The sequence below is a fragment of the Heloderma suspectum genome, chromosome 7, assembly GCF_057233095.1.
Source record: "Heloderma suspectum isolate Gila_16-S chromosome 7, 16-S_ref, whole genome shotgun sequence".
In the NCBI taxonomy this organism is placed as follows: Eukaryota; Metazoa; Chordata; class Lepidosauria; order Squamata; family Helodermatidae; genus Heloderma; species Heloderma suspectum.
The window spans coordinates 47,876,987-47,896,154 of NC_139464.1; the positions used below are offsets into that span (position 1 = coordinate 47,876,987).

A 19,168-nucleotide genomic window follows, 5' to 3' on the forward strand; every position below is an offset into this window, starting at 1 on the left:
ACTGTATGGACTGGAGATGATGCTGTTCTTTTGTCATGTACCCAGGTGGGGATGCAGAGGATCATAAGGGCTTTAAGTTCATACTGCACTAGGGAAGCCCTACAAGTCAATTATGATAAAACCAAAATTCTTGTTTTTGCTAAAAGGAGGAAGAAATATCAATGGCAGCTGGATAATCAGCTGCTTGATCCAGTCAATAAGTATAAATACCTGGGAATGACATTGAAAAGCTCAGGATCCTGGTCCAAACATTTGAAGGCAATGGTTTTGACAGCAAATGTAACTGGTGACGCTATCCTTCATTTTGCAGCTGGACCAGGTGAAAAGATGGTTGCTCCGTTAATAGCCTTATATAAGGGCAAATTACTCCCCCAGATTCTATATGGAGCACCTGAGTAGGCCCATGGGGACATCACTCTACTGGAATCAACACAGCATAAATTTCTGTCTAGAGTACTTGGAGTACCCACATCCACCTCTGAGGTTATTGTCCTATTCAAGACAGCTTGCCATTCCATGGGAATGCTTGTTCAAAGAGCAGCCACTTTCTTTTGGTTAAAGATTGTTTTTCAGTTAGCTCTAGTTTACGAAGACATGGCAGATAAGTGTACTTATTTCCAAGCTGAGCTTCCTGCAAACTTATTTGCTTGCAAGGGGATATGATGGTGCCTGGGAGGAGATCTCTAGAAGAGTATACAATATCGATACTCAGACTGCAATGGCCACTGCTGCTGAGAGCTGTTCCAGTACACTCTATAAAAGTATTATTTTCCCGGATAAGGTGCCCCCCCCCCCATTTGTCCTCTATTGGCTCATATGAGTTGAGATGGCGTTTGACTAAATGCAGATTGAGCTCCCTGCAGCTGTTGGAAGTGAAAGCACGCTATAGGGTTCACTGTGGATACTGCCCAGCTGGCTGTCCTAAGATAGAGGACATGGTACACTTTCTAATGGAATGTTATTTGTAGGCAGAGCTGAGGAAGCAATATCTTGAGCCCTTAACAGCTGGGTTCAGTCATGAATAGGGATGGCGGAGAAATCTGCCATGGACTCCAAGAATCCGGCCCCCAGAGTCCGTGCAGAACAGACTGCTCCCCCCTGCCACCCTGCGAAGCCCGGTCGGAACGGACCCTACCTGGCGCCAGCCGGTCCGGGTCCACCCTCTTTGTTCTGCAGCTGGCCGCTGCTGGGCTGTGGCTGCAAACAGCATCTGGCGTAGCAGATGCCGTTTGCGTCCCTGGTCTTTGCCGTGATAGACTACGTAAATATTTATGTAGCCAATCACGGCAAAGGGCAGGGACACAAATGGTGTCCCCAATGCTGGACGCCATTTGCGGCCACAGCCTGGCAGCGGACGGAAGTCCGGCTGTGGGCAGCCCCGGCTGGTAGCTCCGCGGACTCGCTGTGGAGCAGAACCGGCCAGGGAGGATTCCAGGGGGAGGGATGGGTCGCCTCCCCCCACAGCAGACCCTGGAGCAGAACAGTAAGTGGGGTTCATACACCCCTAGTCATAAATCTTCTCTAAGTACAACCTTATTACTATGGGCTGGTACAGATTATTATACGTTCTACAGGACTGCCAAATTTGACTAACAGGCTTGGGAGAAACGAAAGTTATTGACTGGTATAGAAGATTAAGTCTGCTAACATATTTTAATAAGTCTATTCATTTGATTTATTAGCTGGCCATCTGGCTGGCTACCCAGCCACTCTAGGCTGCATACAATACTAATAACACATTTACATAATCAACTGAACAAGAAGAAATAACAAAACAACACTGCTCTAACAAACCCTAACCCGCCTGAACAGCCAGGTTTTTAAAGCCCAGTGGAAGCTCATCAAAGAAATATTGTGTAGGCTTTGCAAAATGTTTTAATAGCCCCTAGGAATTGTTTTACTTAGCTTTTTAATAATTACCATCCTTAATATTTCTTGCTTTGGTGTCACTTTCTGTATGAGAGGGGTATTTTATTATGTGTTTGTCCGCCTATGGCCTGATTGGTTAATAAGCAATAAACTGAACTGAACCACTATTTAACATCCCCAATTTGTTATGTGCTTGTGAGCATGCCTTGAGTAGGGTTTGGGTGGCGGTCATCCCACCCTTAAAATCCGCATCTCCCCCGCCCCGCATTAGCTGTTACCGCATGGAGGTTAAACGGACCTCATGTTTAGCGAGTTTGGGAGAACTAAGTGCGTTTCTGCAGGTGGGAAGGTCCCTCTCCCAGCGGCGCCGTGCTCCAGTCCGTGGCGCAAAAAAAATGTAGCAATAACAACCATCACGCCCAGGGCCACGGCGGGGAGCTCCCCTGCTTTCTGGTCCCGCTCCGCCGAGGCTTGGGCGGGCGTGTCGCGGCTGCCTCGGCAACAGCAGGGGTGCGAGAGGGCGGGCCGTGCACCTGGTTAGGAGAGCAAGCTTGCCCAAGCCGCGAGCCTCGTCGGACGCAACGCGCAGGGCGCTGCTCGGCATGGCTCGGTTCGGCGACGGCGGGGCCTCCTCCTCCAGGATCGGCTGCCGGTGGTGGTTCTGCTCGTGGGGACTTTTCCTTCTCTGGGCCGCGGCAGAAACTCGAGCAGGTGAGAAAGACACAGACGCGTGACAGGAGGAGGGTCACAGCAAAGTTCTCCCGCCCCAGCAGTCTGCCGCCTGCCCGGGCGACCGGGGGACTCGGTTTGAGGTAGTGGGACGCGGGTGGGAGCAGGAGGGCAGCCCCAGTTTCTAGACCATATTGGCGGGTCCGCTAAGGAAGGACTGAGAGAGAGGAGCAAAGCTTGAAAGGTCCTGTATGCGATCTCCTCAGACACCCCCTCCGCTTCCCCACATACCTCGTTACTTTCTCGCTCTTCGCTCCTGATCGAGTCCTTGGTCTTAAAACTCCCTTCCCCCTTTCCAGACCTTCTCGTAGCCTGAGGAGATGGCCAGAAGAACGTCCTTCGTTTGGAAACGATGCCACCCACACCCGTTGATAGACTCAGGCTGCCAGGTTCTAAATTTCAAATGTATCTAGTATTCCAGAGTTGTGGGGGCTGTTTTCCACCCCTGCATATTGCTATGGGACTGCGCTGTTCCAAAACTCAGTATGTTCTGGGAAGCTGTTTTGTTCCAAAAGAAAGATCAATCTCTTTACATAGGAAGATCTCTCTCTCCCTCTCCCTCCCTCTCTCCCTCCCTCCCAAAATTAGACATCCGTCCCTGCCCCTTTTGTAATCCTACTGTATACTGAGAGAGACATTACCTAGGCCTGGAATTTGCAATCCTGACTTTAAGAATTAGTACAGTAATTAGTACTGTCACACTGCATGAATTGAAAAACAGCATCAACAGCAAGCAAAGAGCTGAGAGGAGTTAGTTGCCCAGTTTGGGCATATACTGCTTTTTAAACCAAATGGTCTTCCATCCGTCACATCCAGCAGTTGTGCAGGAAACAATCCCTTTTCTGTCACTGAACAAAGAATGGTTTATATGAGGTGAGGGATGCGAGACACCCATCAGGCAATTCTGTAGTGAATTCTGAACAAATCTTAAGAGCACATCTAAGTTGGCAGAAACTGATAAAGTAGGAGCCATTGCCTTCAAAATAAAATCTGTTTCATGTACTTTTAAAAATAAACCTTGCAAATGGAAACTTTTTACAGCATATAATCATATAACTATCATGTGGGTTCACAATAGTGCTTGTAGGCCTGGAATATAATTTATAATTAAAGTGTGTATGAATATGTTGAAGCTATGAATTAATGAGACTGCACAATCTGCAGTTTTAATGAGATGTGAGAGTAGCCATGGGAAAAGTTCTTGGCCACATAAGTGTACCATATGTACTCTATAAATACACCATGTCAGTTGGTCCATTTGTTCGTAGAGCCAGCAGTCAGTGGCCAAGGTAGATGTGCTTCTAGTGTGCTAATTCTACACATGAATGGACCAATGTGTATGATAAGTTCATTGATACATGATGGGTTTCCTGTGGAGTGCTTATACAATCAAATGCTTTACTCATCGTTCCCATTATATCTCTTCTAGTACTTATAGTCTTAGACTGCAGTCCTATACACACTTACCTGTGAGTAAGCTTATTTGAACCTCTGTTTGGCATTGTTGTTCAGTCATTAAGTCATGTCCGACTCTTCGTGACCCCATGGACCATAGCACGCCAGGCCTTCCTGTCCTCTGCTCTCTCCTGGAGTGTGCTCAAGTCCATATTCATTGCATTGGTGATGCTATCTAGCCATCTCATCCTCTGCCGTCCCCTTCTTCTTTTGCCTTCAATCTTTCCCAGCATCAGGGTCTTTTCCAGTGAGTTTTCTCTTCGCATTAGGTGGCCAAAATATTTGAGCTTCAGTATCTGTCCTTTCCAATGAGCAGTCAGGGTTGATTTCCTGTAGGGTTGAAAGGAAAGGTTCCTCCTGTGCAAGCACAGGGTCATTATTGACTCATAGAGGGACGCTGCTTACACTGACGTTTTCATGGCAGACTATAGCGGGGTGGTTTGCCATTGCCTTCCCCAGTCGTGACTACCTTTCCCCCAGCAAGCTGGATACTCATTTTACCAACCGCAGGAGGATGGAAGGCTGAGTCGACCTGAGCCGGCTACCTGAGACTCGGCTTCCGCTGGGATCGAACTCAGGTCATGGGGAGAGTTTCAGTTGCAATACTGCCGCCTACCACTCTGCGCCACACGAGGCTCTCTGTTTGGCATATGAGCATATTTATAGTTGCCACGTTATTTCAGTGGTTCACTTTGATTTTTTTGGATGAGATGATAACCTTGTGAATAAAGGTGAATGCCAACTCAAAAAGTCTGGCTGTCTTAACTTCTTTCTGTCAACATTGCTAGCCATCTAACTGCCTTGAGAAAACTGAAGTAACCCCCATTCATTTGGATGGGGGTGTGAAGTGTAAAACCTACTGTTATCAGAAGGGATCCTCCCCCCCCCATAATAACGAAAGGAGGCAATATTTATATATGTCTTGTATTCACAAGTTAAATTGGGTGTACTTTAAAGTAGTGGCATAGGGACAGGTTCCAATCTACAACTGAAGGACATAAGTTTCCTATGATTACTCTTTTCAATGATGGGAGAGGGCAGTTTTCCCAGGAACACATTATGACTTTGTTACAGCTGTGGGACTTGAACACAGATCTCTGAAGTTCAAGTCCAATTCTCCATCCACTGGGGCACATGTAGCTGTATACTGTTATAACTGACCATATGGCATGCTATTGTTTGTTTGTTGTTAAGCATTTTTATACTGCCCTTCAGTTCATTCCTAGGGCAGTTCACAAAACGATTAAAACCTAAATACAAAAAATGTAGCAAGTCCAAAGCCATGAAGGTCAAAACCAGCACTTTGAATTTTGACCTGACAAAGTTTTGCCTTCTATAGCCCAGGTGTTAATATAATTATAACGCCCAACCCCAGTTAGTATCATAGCACTTGCATTCTGCACTACCTGCAATTTGCAAATAGTCTTGAAAGGCAGCCCAACACATAGCAGATTAGAGTAGTATACATAGGAAGTTACTAGAGCAGGGAAAATTGAGGCCAGGCTATTTCTGTCAAGGTAGCTTAAGTTGGTAAAAGGTACTCCATGCCAGAGAAACGTCTTGTGCTTCCAGTGACAAAGATGGATCAAGTAGCTAGTAGCCTAAAACTGCGAACCTATTCCTTCAGGGGAGTGCAACCCTGTCTAGCATAAGATGAACACCACTCCTTTGGACATACTATCCACCTACTCACAGTATGTCCATCCTGTCTGGACTGAGTTTCAGTTTATTGGCTCTCATCCAGTCTCTTACCATTGTTACCACGTATTCTTGTTCACATGGACACATAACCATATGTAAAGACCAACATAGGCTTAAGGGGCCTTTACCCAGAGGTGTGGTGTGCATACAGTAGATGTATGTACACCGTGGTTTTTTGCGAACCACCCAGAGAGCTTCGGCTATTGGGCAGTATAGAAATAAATACATAAATAAATGTATGCACTATACTCTTATTAAATGGGGAAATAGCTACTTCTAAAATGTGGAAATTAGCTCAAAGACTTGTTGCAACTCCAAAGGCATAGACTTTATTTTTACAGATTTTTGTTCTCAAAACACACACATGCACATTTGTTACAGAAGAGAGATATGGTTTGGTTAGTATACCCATCCCCTAGCCCAGGGCAGGGGTAGATAACCTGGTGCCTTCCAGATGTTTGGGGCTATAACTCCCATAATCCCTAACCATTGGCCATGCTGGCTGGGGTTGTTGGAAGTTATAGTCCAAAACACTTAGATTACCTACCCCTGCCCTAGCACATAGGCCAATATACCCATGGGTCTAACTACAAAAGACAAAGTTTGAGGGAATTACAGTTTACCAAATGAGGAGAGGAAGGTGGTGCTATGGAAATGCAGAGCAAGGGATTGGAAGGCTATGCAACCAAGGAAACTCAGTGCTGGGGAAAATGGTGGGCTGTAGGAGATGAAATTGATAGTTGCTTCCCAGTATTGTACACAGAACTGACAACTCATACATAGGTTGCAGTCCCCAATGAGGCATCAAAGTGGTTAGCTAGAGCAAACTGGTTGTGCTGTGTTATGCATAGAACCAGGCTCTGGACTCAGTGGGGCACTTTACCTCTTGTAAAGCTTTCTCTCTCTGGATATATGAAGCAAATGAATCTATCTGGGACAAATTAGGCAGGAAAGTAGGAGACTCTAGCTCTGGAAATGTGGGGTAGGTGCCAGAGTAGAGCAGATAATTGTGCTAGGAGAGTGTCACAAGAAACTATATTAAAGCCAATTGGACTTAAGGTTATTCTCAGAGCTGAGACATACCAGCATGAGGGATGTCCAAGCAGAGAGAATGGAAAGTTCACAAGAAAGGGAACAAAGAGCTTGATGATGTTGGATAATCTGGTGTGACTTACAGCAGAGTTGCCTTACACAAAGAAAGTGTGGTAACACAGTATTTATTATTAGAGAGAATGAACACAGGCAAGAGCCAGTCTAGAAGAAGTTCAAATCAACTTACTGTATTAGTGCTTTTATACACATCGTTGAAGAAGGCTGTCTAACACTGTTCAACTACAAGCACCCCCTAAAGCTGAGTGTGTGAATGTAAGTAAGCAAAGACATGCAGTATCATTACTTGCTTCCCTCACTGAGAGAGCACATGTCGCCTGTTGCAGAGGCAAAGAGGAAGAGAAGGGGGTGGGGGAATAGGAGAAAGGAACCACTCAAGTTACAGGATAAGAAAGGGGATGAACAAAGCAAGCGGCTGTCAATATAACACATTCCCTATTACCCCCCAGTGTCTGGAAGCATGCAGAGTTTTTCCTATTCTGCAGATGGCTCAGATGCTGCACCCTAGGGGTGTACAAACCCCACTCACCAGTCCGCTTGGGGGTAAGTGGGGGAGGAGGCGATCCATTCCTTCCCCCGGAATCCTCCCTGGCTGGCTCCGCTTCACAGCAACGCCGCGGAGTTGCCGGTCAGGTCCATCTGCAGCTGGACTTCCTCCCGCTGCCGGTCTGCGGACGCAAATGGTGTCTGGCATAGCGGGCGCCATTTGCGTCCCTGCTCTTTTCTTGATAGGCTACGCAAATCTTTACGTAGCCTATCACGGCAAAGAGCAGGGACGCAAATGGTTTAGTGGACGCTATTTGTGTCCCTGCTCTTTGCCGTGATAGGCTACGTAAAGATTTACGTAGCCTATCCAGAAAAGAGCAGGGATGCAAATTTGCGTTCGCAGACCGGCAACGGACGGCTGCAGACTCAGCGGACGGACCCGGTCAGCGGCAGGTAGGGTACATCTGGGCAAACTTTGTGGGGTGGTGGATGGGGGTTGGTCTGTTCCGCCACAGACTCTGGGGGGCTGGATTCTAAAGAATCCGGCCTCATTGGAGTCCGTGGCAGAATTCTCCGCCCTCCCTACTGTACCCAGGCTGGGCCAAAACAATGAGAACACTGGTTGCGGCAACTGAATAGAAGGCTCAGAGCGGTTGCTTGCCACTCAATTAATTTTTCATCTAGCTGGCTATACAGAGTAGCATATTCAAAACAAAAGATGTCATCAAGGTTGCTCAGGTAGTACTTGACCTTGCTGACCTGTCTGGGAGCTGGAGATGTTCCAGGATTGGGCCATTTCTCCTGCTAAGGCTTTTGATTGGCCATTTCAAAGGTATCCTTGTTGGTTAGCTGGCTGGGTCAGGCAGGTATTTGCATATTTCCACAGTTGCAGAGAACAAATTTAATCAAACAGAAAGCAAGTATATTCTATGGCTCCTGTGCCTCTGTGGTGGTTCAGAGCCTTAACAACATTCCTGGCAGCTTTTCAGGCTGCCAGGAACCAAAATGGATTTTTGAGCCAAGGTGTCAGGGTACTGCCAATTATATCCGTAGCACACAATACATATGTCAGTGCCCTGACATCTGAAGCTCCACAGTACCAGCGCAGCAATACACTGATTTAGCACTTCCACTGCTTCACCTGAATTTACTGAGAAAGAGAAAGTTGGGGATGTCCCCATGTTGATGACATCTCACCCCACACCTCTAGATGACCTCACTTAGCAGGTTCATTTAGATTTTAAATAACATGGAAGACAAAATAGAACCCTGTGTGACCCCATAGCATAAGTGCCAAGATGTCAAGCAGTAGTCCTCCAGACCCACCTTCTGGAGTTGGCCATCCAGATAGAATAGAGTGCCTCCAATTCCCACCCCAGCCAGACTATCCAGAAGAATGCAATGGTTGATGGTATCAAAAGGCATGAAGAAATCTAAGATCAATAGGGTTTTAGCCCCCCTGCTTGTCCTATGATGGCCAAAGCTGTCTTCAAACCAGGGGCATCTCTACACCAGCCTAAAATCCTGCATTTAAAATGGGGCTTTCTGCTTTTACAACAACTCCCATTTTCACATGCTTCCTTTCCCCCCTCCCCTTTCCCCTTCCTTCTTCCTGTATCTGAGTCTTCCATATCCTTCATTGATCTCGCTCCTGTTCTTGCCACTTTTCCTCTTTCACGGAGGGAACTCAAGTTGCACACAACAGAGTAATTTGATAGCTCATTATCTGTGATCTATTTAAAAATGGAACAAAGGGCATTTAGTGCACAAGACATCCTGGAGGGTCATGGGATCATGTAAAGAGCCCGCAAACCTCTGTGAAGGAGCAATCTCAAACGCAGGATAAAAGCTCCGTGTGAAGAAAGCTCAGGTCAGTCTCATGTTAGAGTGCCTCCAGTTGTATAAGAATCATAAAATGTAATTACTTGCCTTTCAGTGTTCATATTTTCATTTCACCAAATGGTACATTTGATTGCACTCAAGATTTTAAATATGTTCAGAATTTCCATGATCAAACTTTAACTCCCTGTGGATACCTTCAAATCCACTACAGCAGAAACCAAAAATGATGGATTATGCAGTTACAATGTATTCTAGTCTAATTGTATTTTAGCACATCCAGGTAGTGTGGCAGACTGAAGAGATGTTTTATTCTGCAGGGTTTTGGCATGGTTGTGATACCACCACACAGTGAAGAAAGTCTACTAGCAGAAGGGCATCCTAGCTACAACCTAGCCCTTTTTTACAGCTGTCATTAATAGTTTCACAGAATGAAGCTGTCGCGGAAGCAATGAAACAACAGCCTATACATAATGTAATTTGCAATTTCAGAGGCTGAATAGTTAGTAGGAAGTATGAATAATTATCCATGATAGTAATTTCATTTGTTGAGGCAGTTATATGATAGTTAAGATTCTAGGATCAGGAAAACTCTTTGGCTTAAGATAAGAACTAAGGCACTTACAAACTCACTCATGTGCCAGAAAGCATGGAAGTTAACTTGCCTGTCTTAGCTCCTACACCATCTACATGGTAAACATGTTCCACAGTCTCACACATATTGTGGTTGTTGACAACTTAGCCTCTGCAGACCAAGGACAACTCTGAAGCTTGGGAGAATAGTGGGGGTGGGGGGCGTTAGCTGCCTAGCTGTAGACTGTTTCCCCAATATGCTTTCATTTGGGTTAGGGAGACTGTCATATATTAGTAGTTTGTATATGGGGAGTGGGGACAAGGTTGATAGATGGAAGATGTAGCATAAGACTAGAGGCAGATGTGCATTGTGGAAAGGTTATGAAGTCAGCAAGAGAAAAGAAATCTGCCTCCCAAGTTCTGTATAGATGTGTTTGTTTATTTAAGAGACCAATAAGCTGCCTTTCAAAATATAATATTTTCCCAAAGTGGCACACAAGATGTAATAACAATAAAAACACACATCTATGTTAAAATAATAATTAACATAACAATTATAAATAAGAAGTAAAATCATATAGTTTCAGCTGGCCATCCTGTCATAAAATCTAAAAACAAAGCTACTAAGAACAACTGATAATATAAACCACTGACCTACCTTCTTAATTAAAAGCAGTCTGAAATAAAAATGTCTTTAGGACCCATCTAAAAGAAAATCCAGTGGGGGCTAACTATATTGCCTGAGGGAGGGCATTCCATAAACACTGAGAAGCCCTGTCTGTTGCGCCCATTAGTCTAACTATGCCTCCTGGTGGGAATGTGAGCAGGACCTTCTTAGCTGATCATAATGCGTGGACAGGTTCATATGGGTGTAGACAGTCTTTATGAAACTTTGTTCAAAACAGTTAAGGGCATTAAAAGTCAGCACTGGCACTTTGAATTGGCTTGGAAGCAAATAGGCAACCGGTGAAATTAATGCAGAATAGGTGTGATATTGTCTGAATGTTTGGCCCCTATAAATATCTGAGCTGTTGCATTCTGAAGCTTGTGAACCATCTTCAAAGGCAGACCCATGTAGAACACATTACAGTAGTATTTTTGCAACAGGTTGGCTCTGTTTAAAATGAATTAATTAAAGAGTACAACCAGAGCAGAATAAGTCTTCAAGTCTGATGTTTTACTAATACTTGAAGAGTTATGAATGCTAGTTTTACGGTTGGTTAAGCATGTAGAAGTTTGCAGTCTGCAGTATAAAATAAGCTTTGTAAGAGATTGATAGAATTAAAGGTATAGAATTTGGAAGTATATATCTTAATTGATACCTCACTGATTTAAGCTTCAGCGTTGCCCCCAAGAAGAGCCCTGCTGGAGCAACCCAAAGGCCTGTTTAGTCCAGCATCCTGTTTTCTGTAGTGGGCAACAGACACATATGGGAGGCCCACAAGCAGAACTTTAGGACAACAGCCCTTTCCTGCTGCTGTTCTCCAGCAGCTGGTATTCAGAGGCATGTTGCCTCTTATCCTGGTGGTAGCACATAGCCATCGGTAGTAGTAGCCATTGACAGCCTTATCCTTCCCGAATGTGTCTAATAATCCCTCTTTAAAGTCATCTAAGTTGGTGGTCATCACATCTTGTGGTAGTAAATTTCATAGTTTAACTATGTGCTGTGTGAAGAAGTTAAAAAGGTTGAAATTGAAAGACCAAGGGAAAGTGTGGGGTGCATGAAGGCTGACTTGTACGTGAGCACAGTAGATTGTAGAAGCATGTATTGCTTACACGACACAGACAGTAAGGCGGGCATCTTGGTCTTACAATTTCTAAGTTTTTTAATGTATCAATGAATTTGTATATACACTTTAATTATTGTATTAAACCAAAAGCATTTTGTTTTTAGAATTTCCTTGTTTTTCTTTTTAAAGGAAATTAAGTTAATTTTATGAACAGCAAAGTTTATCTTCACTGCAGCAGCCATTTTGTTGTTGTTGCTATTTTCTGCATAATATGTACAATGGTTCAAGTGTATTAGATGTACACATAGAATGTTTAGTGGAAGAACATTTAAAATCCAAGCACCTTAACTATAGTCTCCCTGTAATATGTGGATGAACCTGAGTGTCGCTTAGCAGATGTTTATAGGCCACTCCAACTCTGTAGACATATTGTAGCTGCAATAATGCATATTCTGGCTTTCTGTAACATAGCTACATTTAGCATCCTGTGTTTTCCAAGGGGCAAATGTTTGTCACTTCTAATTAGGGATGGGTAGATTCCCTACCTGCCGTTCCTCCGGGGAATCCGCCCTTGGGAGGAGGCAATCCATCCCTCCCCCTGGAATCCTCGCCGGCTGGCTCTGCTCCACGGCAATTCCGTGGAGCCACCGGCCAGCTCTGGAGCGCCAGTGATACAGCCGCCATTGCCATATTGCTGGCTGAGGCTGACTGACTCCAAATGCAAATGGTGTCCACTATGCCATTTGCGGCCGTAAAGCTCTTAGATTAAGCTAAATGCAGCCGTACATGGGTAGCCTATCACGTGAAAAACCACAGACGCAAATGGCATAGCAGACGCCATTTGCGGCCGTAAAGCCCTTAGTTAAAGCTAAATGCAGCCATTTATGGATGCATTTAGCTTAATCTAAGAGCTTTATGGCCACAAATGGCATAGTGGACGCCATTTGCGTTCGGAGTCAGTCAGCCTCAGCCAGCGATACAGCAATGGCAGCTGTATCACTGGTGCTCCGGAGCCGGCGGTGAGGAGGATCTGGCTGGGGAGGATTCCTCAGGGGAGGCAGAGGTAAGTACTCCATTCCTCCATGGACTCCAGAAGCCGGATTCAAAAGAATCTGGTCTCACTGGGGCCCGTGGAGGAATTCTCCGCCATCCTAATCCAATTACTTCTTTTTAAGACCAAATGTTAGGTGCATAGGATGCATGTAGCTAGTGGCCAAAATACTTTTTTCATTCTATGTAGTTGACTCACTCCGCCTTGCTTCCATCCTGCCCTTCTTCAGTACCGCACAACTATCGTGTGCTGGTGGTAGTTATTTGTGTAGGAGCATCAAACCATTGCACTGGGTCAGCTTTCTAAATGCAGTGCCACAGGAAATGATGTTACGTGGTGCTACACTTGTTGGACCCCCTTTCTAAACACCTACTTGCTGCTGCAGTAACTCACAGTAATGGGTGATGAGAATGTACTAGTTTTAAGGTTCACCCTTTTCAGTAAGACATGAAGCTAAGGAGAATCAGATGACAAGAAAATATGTGCTGGCACATTCACAGTTATGTAAAGGTTTAGGAATTGTCTTGCAAACAAAACGGAGATGATATCATAGAAGTCAACAAGAAAAAAAATGAAACAGTGGCGTGCCAAGCATGGAGGTCAGAGATAACAAAGCAGCAGCTGCGTAGAAGAAGTTCTGAAAATGCATAGGAAGTTGGAATAATGCCCAAGTTTCAAAATGCTAGGAGTCTTATGCATTTCTTGTGTCTAATGCCTATTAAAATGTGCATAAAGATGTCCAAGGCTTCTTCCTGTTCTACAGTTGACACCCTAGCCCAGTTGTCAGAAAGGCAGCAAGTGAGTAGTGCAAGGACCAGTTGTCTAAAGGCATCTCCACACAGGGCATTTATCCTGCGATTGAGATTGGTCTCTCACGGGTGTTTGCAGGTCCTTTACGTGACATTGTCAACTTCCAGTTTCCATGGCTTAATTTGAAACAGAAATAACCTAGTAACAAAAGCCTGATTTCCATTTCTCAGAGAAGAGAGGTAATCCTGCAATAAGAAGAGCTAGACCACAGCACCATCTAGTGGCTGTATAAATGAAACATATAGAACTCATGGATAAAGGGGGGGAAAGTGTGTGGAGAGAGGGAAGCACATGTAAAGGGTGAGCTTAATCCCAGGAACCCCTTAATGGATCACTGCCTTGTTGTGGCGAAGGGGCTTGCGTAACTCAGTGAAGCCATAAGCTATGCTGTGCAGGGCCACTCAAGACGGACAGGTCATGGTGGAGAGTTCTGACAAAATGTGGTCCACTGGAGAAGGAAATGGCAACCCACTCCACTATTCTTGCCAAGAAAACCCCATGGAACGTATCACAAGGCTAAAAGATATGACGCCGGAAGATGAGCCCCTCAGGTCGGAAGGTGTCCAATATACTACTGGGGAAGAGCAGAGGGTATTTCCAAGTAGCGCCAAAGAGAGTGAAGCGGCTGGGCCAAAGCCGAAAGGACACTCAGCTGTGGATGTGTCTGGTGGTGAAAAGAAAATCCGATGCTGTAAAGAACAATATTGTTTAGGAACCTGGAATGTAAGGTCAATGAATCAAGGTAAGCTGGAGGTGGTCAAACATGAGATGGCAAGATTGAACATCGACATCTTGGGAATCAGCGAACTAAAATGGACAGGCATGGGCAAATTTAATTCAGGTGACCATCATATCTACTACTGTGGGCAAGAATCCCTTGGAAGAAATGGAGTAGCACTCATAGTCAACAAAAGGGTGGGAAAAGCAGTACTGGGGTACAATCTTAAAAACGATAGAATGCTCTCAGTACGAATCCAAGGCAAACCATTCAACATCACAGGAATTCAAGTCTATGCCCCAACCACTGATGCTGAAGAAGCTGAGGTTGATCGGTTCTATGAAGAACTACAACACCTTCTAGAACTAACACCAAAAAAAGATGTCCTCTTCATCATAGGGGACTGGAATGCTAAAGTAGGAAGTCAAGAAATCACCGGGATAACAGGCAGGCATGGCCTTGGTGTACAAAATGAAGCAGGACAAAGGCTAATAGAGTTTTGCCAAGAGAACACGCTGATCATAGTAAACACTCTTTTCCAACAGCACAAGAGACGACTCTACACATGGACATCACCAGATGGTCGATATCGAAATCAGATTGCAGCCAAAGATGGAGAAGCTCTATACAGTCAGTAAAAACAAGACCTAGAGCTGACTGTGGCTCAAATAATGAGCTTCTTATTGCAAAATTTTGGCTGAAATTGAAGAACGTAGGGAAAACCACTAAACCATTCAGGTATGACCTAAATCATATCCCTTATGAATATACAGTGGAGGTGAGGAATAGATTTAAGGGATTAGACCTGATAGACAGAGTGCCTGAGGAACTACGGACGGAGGTCCGTAACATTGTTCAGGAGGCAGCAACTCAGTCCATCCCAAAGAAAAAGAAAGCAAAGTGGCTGTCTGATGAGGCTTTAGAAGTAGCTGAGGAAAGAAGGGAAGCGAAAAGCAAGGGAGAAAGGGGAAGATATATCCAACTGAATGCAGAGTTCCAAAGAGTAGCAAGGAGAGACAAGAAGGCCTTCTTAAATGAACAATGCAAAGAAATCGAGGAAAACAACAGAATGGGAAAGACTAGAGACCTCTTCAAGAAAATCGGAGATACCAAGGGAACGTTTTGTGCAAAGACGGGCATGATAAAGGACAAAAAAGGCAGGGACCTAACGGAAGCAGATGAGATGAAGAAGAGGTGGAAAGAATACACAGAAGAACTATACAGGAAAGATCTGAATGTCCCTGATAGCCATGATAGTGCGGTCACTGAACTTGAGCCGGACATCCTCGAGAGTGAAGTCAAGTGGGCCTTAGGAAGCATTAGTAACAACAAAGCTAGCGGAGAGGACAGTATTCCAGCTGAGCTATTTAAAATCCTAAAAGATGATGCTGTTAAAGTGCTGCACTCAATATGCCAACACATTTGGAACACTCAACAGTGGCCACAAGACTGGAAAAGGTCAGTTTACATTCCAATTCCAAAGAAGGGCAATGCCAAAGAGTGTTCAAACTACCGTACAATTGCACTCATTTCACATGCCAGCAAGGTTATGCTCAAAATCCTACAAGCTAGGCTTCAGCAGTATATGAACCAAGAACTACTGGAAGTACAAGCTGGGTTTCGAAGAGGCAGAGGAATTAGAGATCAAATCACCAACATTCGCTGGATCATGGAGAAAGCAAGAGAATTCCAGAAAAATGTCTATTTCTGCTTCATTGACTATGCTAAAGCCTTTGATTGTGTGGATCACAACAAACTGTGGCAAATTCTTAAAGTGATGGGAGTACCAGACCACCTTACCTGTCTCCTGAGAAACCTGTATGAGGACCAAGAAGCAACAGTAAGAACCAGACATGGAACAATCAATCGGTTCAAAATTGGGAAAGGAGTATGACAAGGCTGCATATTGTTGCCCTGCTTATTTAATTTATATGCAGAGTACATCATGAGAAACGCCGGGTTGGATGAGTCACAGGTCGGAATTAAGGTTGCCGGGAGAATTATCAACAACCTCCGATATGCAGACGATACCACCCTAATGGCAGAAAGCGAAGAAGATCTAAAGAGCCTCTTGTTGAGGGTGAAAGTGGAAAGTGCAAAAGTTGATTTGAAACTCAACATTAAAAAAACAAAGATCATGGCATCTGGCCCCATCACTTCCTGGCATATAGAAGGGGAAGAAATGGAAGCAGTGACAGATTTTATTTTCTTGGGCTCCAAGATCACCGCAGATGGTGACTGTAGCCATGAAATTAAAAGACGCTTGCTCCTTGGGAGGAAAGCTATGGCAAACCTAGACAGCATAGTAAGAAGCAGAGACATCACCTTGCTGACAAAGGTCCGTCTAATCAAAGCTATGGTTTTCCCAGTAGTAATGTATGGCTGTGAGAGCTGGACTATAAGGAAGGCTGAGCGCCGAAGAATTGATGCTTTTGAACTGTGGTGCTGGAGAAGACTCTTACGAGTCCCCTGGACTGCAAAGAGGTCCAATCAGTCCATCCTAAAGGAAATCAACCTGAGTGCTCATTGGAAGGACAGATACTGAAGCTGAAGCTGAAATATTTTGGCCACCTAATGCGAAGAGAAAACTCCCTGGAAAAGACCCTGATGCTAGGAAAGATTGAAGGCAAAAGGAGAAGGGGATGGCAGAGGATGAGATGGCTAGATAGCATCACTGATGCAATGAATATGAACTTGAGCACACTCCGGGGGAGAGCGGAGGACAGGAGGGCCTGGCGTGCTGTGGTCCATGGGGTCATGAAGAGTCAGACATGACTTAACGACTGAACAACAACAACAATCCCAGAAAGAATCTGGAAGCCAATGCCCCGGTAAAATCATGGGACAAAAAGCCTCTGTGTGAAGAAGCTCTCACTCAGTTGTCTGCTCATGTTGCTCTGTTCCCTTCCTTCATATCAGTTTGTATCACTTCCAGCCCTGCCTCCCCCATGGTCCCTTGGTTGGCTGCCAGTATCTGCTGGTTATTTTTCTATTAGATCCTTTCATCCATCTCCCCTACCCTCCTCTACCTCCTGCAGCTCATCTGTGTGATTTCTCACACCCAGCAGTAAGTGCTTTATATATGTGGAGTCAGAAGGACAGTGGGCTGTTGGATCCTGTCCCCTTCCCCTTGTTAGTGCTCCAGTGGCTAGACCAGCCTTCCTCAATGTAGGGCCCTCCAGGTGTGTTGGACTGCAACTCCCAGAATCCCCTAGCCTGCCGCTTGCGGGATTCTGGAAGTTGTGGTCCAGTGCATCTGCAGAGCACTGGGTTGGAGAACGCTGGGATAAATTGTGGTGACCCCATCCTTGGTGTGATGGGAGAGAAGGCCTTAGCTCCCCTGCCCCCCTTGCATTGCATGTCCTGTCTTGGAGAGTTAGCAGAGGTGGTCAAGAAGGGGGGCCCCTCTCTGCTAACCGTCATAAGCACAGAAATACTACTGAGACAGGCACAGCTCTTACAGGACCAGCATTATCAGTAATGGAATGTGTTCTGAAAGTGATACAGCTAGATCGGGTTGCCAAGATTCTTGTTCTCGTAGGGCTCCCGTCCTACTGAAAGCTGCATGGCAAGATCCTAGTGCAGCGTTCCCCATCACTTCAGCCCCATGTTTCATAACTGTCTATCCAGCAGCTTTCACAGGCAAGTGAGCCCTACTAAACCAAGGAACTGCAGCTCACATAGGAACCTGCTGGCCACTGCTGGTGTTGGTGTTGCTGCATGTCTGCTTGGCACATGGGTAGTAATCACTGTTGAAGAAAACTTCACAGCTTATTCTGAGCATTCACCTCTTTATTCAAAGGAAACAAAAGAAAGAAAAGGAAGCATAGGTAAGTGGAGATTCCTACAAAAATCTTGTAAGGAGGTTCTCAACATTTACAATTCAAACAAAGCTTTTATACAATGAATGACAAGGCACAGCTTTGGCTAACACCGACTGGATAACAGAACACTACAGAGGCAGGATGAGTTGTATGGTACTTCTGATTGGTTTGTAACTGCTGCATAGCGAAACAACAGGCTTATTTGCCAGTGTGATAAGCAGCTCTTACTGTTCTGGTTTTATCTGACTTTTCAGGTGGCATTGAAGCCTGGGGCATAGATTTTTCCCTTTTACTCTGACATTGCTTTTTACCCAGACTTTCAGTCTGCATGCTTTGTTTGCTTTCACTTTGCTGCAGGCAAGGTTAGTGAAACGCAGGGACGGTGCAAGCATCAGTCTGATTAATGGCTCTTGGAATTTTCTTCCACTTCACTCATTTCTCTGTGGATGTTGAACAGCTGCCTGCTTGCTCGTGGTGCAGCAAGAGAAATGTGAGGCTAGGAATGAGTCATGGGTGGCAGCTATAACAGACAAGACATAACCAGAGGTCTGCTAGATCAGACCAAGTGCCCACTTGGTCCAGCAACTTGTTTCTAGTATCCAGTGACTTCACCTGGTCCAGATCTTGTGGCTGTTAACCTGATGTTTCCAGGAAGCCCACAAGCAGAATATAAAGGCATTAGTCCTCCCCCCATGTTTGTCCCCCAGTTACACCCATACATGGGATTCGTTGCAATCCTAGCCTTGTCCAGGCAGTATAACTCAAGGAGAGGATTGGACTATAATAGTGATAGTTAACCAGAGCAGTGGAAGGCCATGAAACCTGGATCCGGCAGACTCAATATTGTAGAAATGTAGGTTGTTAGATAACTGTCAGCACTACTTGAATGCCCATTGAAACAGTTGATGTACTTTCAAACACTTTGGTTTGTGTATCCAATTTTTAGAAGGTTGTTGCTGAATGTTATTTGGTATGTATGAAGAGTGTAAACATATTTTTTAAAAGAGCCATGCATTTCTCAAGAATGCTAAGCTGCCAGTGCCTGAGTTTAACTTCTGGCTGGTGTTTTTGTGGCAGAAAGTGAAACAGATAGTTTTGTCCAAGTTCTGCAATTGTGGCTTCTTACTGATTCAGAATGATTTTCACTATAATGATTGTGGAAGTGGTGGAACCACTAGTTAAAAACCATTAGTTTTAGAAGCAAAGAGATGTGAGTGAAAAAATTGCTGTTAATACTTTGAAAATCAAAATTGGCACCTAGAATTCCCTGCTA

General features: G+C 44.9%; 1 protein-coding gene across 3 annotated transcripts in view; it reads left to right on the forward strand.

The window, feature by feature from the left end:
* Positions 1–2,187: 2,187 nt before the first annotated feature.
* The window catches only part of PLBD1 (phospholipase B domain containing 1), a 73,176-nt gene continuing 56,195 nt past the window's right edge, over positions 2,188–19,168 (forward strand). The window contains exons 1-2 of one of the 3 annotated variants that reach the window (XM_084810062.1): positions 2,386–2,580; positions 2,898–2,987. In XM_084810062.1, coding sequence (XP_084666188.1) covers positions 2,951–2,987 — 37 coding nt within the window. In that variant the 5' untranslated portion in view covers positions 2,386–2,580; positions 2,898–2,950. Of the gene's footprint in view, positions 2,581–2,897; positions 2,988–17,622; positions 17,902–19,168 lie in introns of those variants that run through there. The other 2 variants (XM_084810061.1, XM_084810060.1) reach the window with 2 other exon arrangements.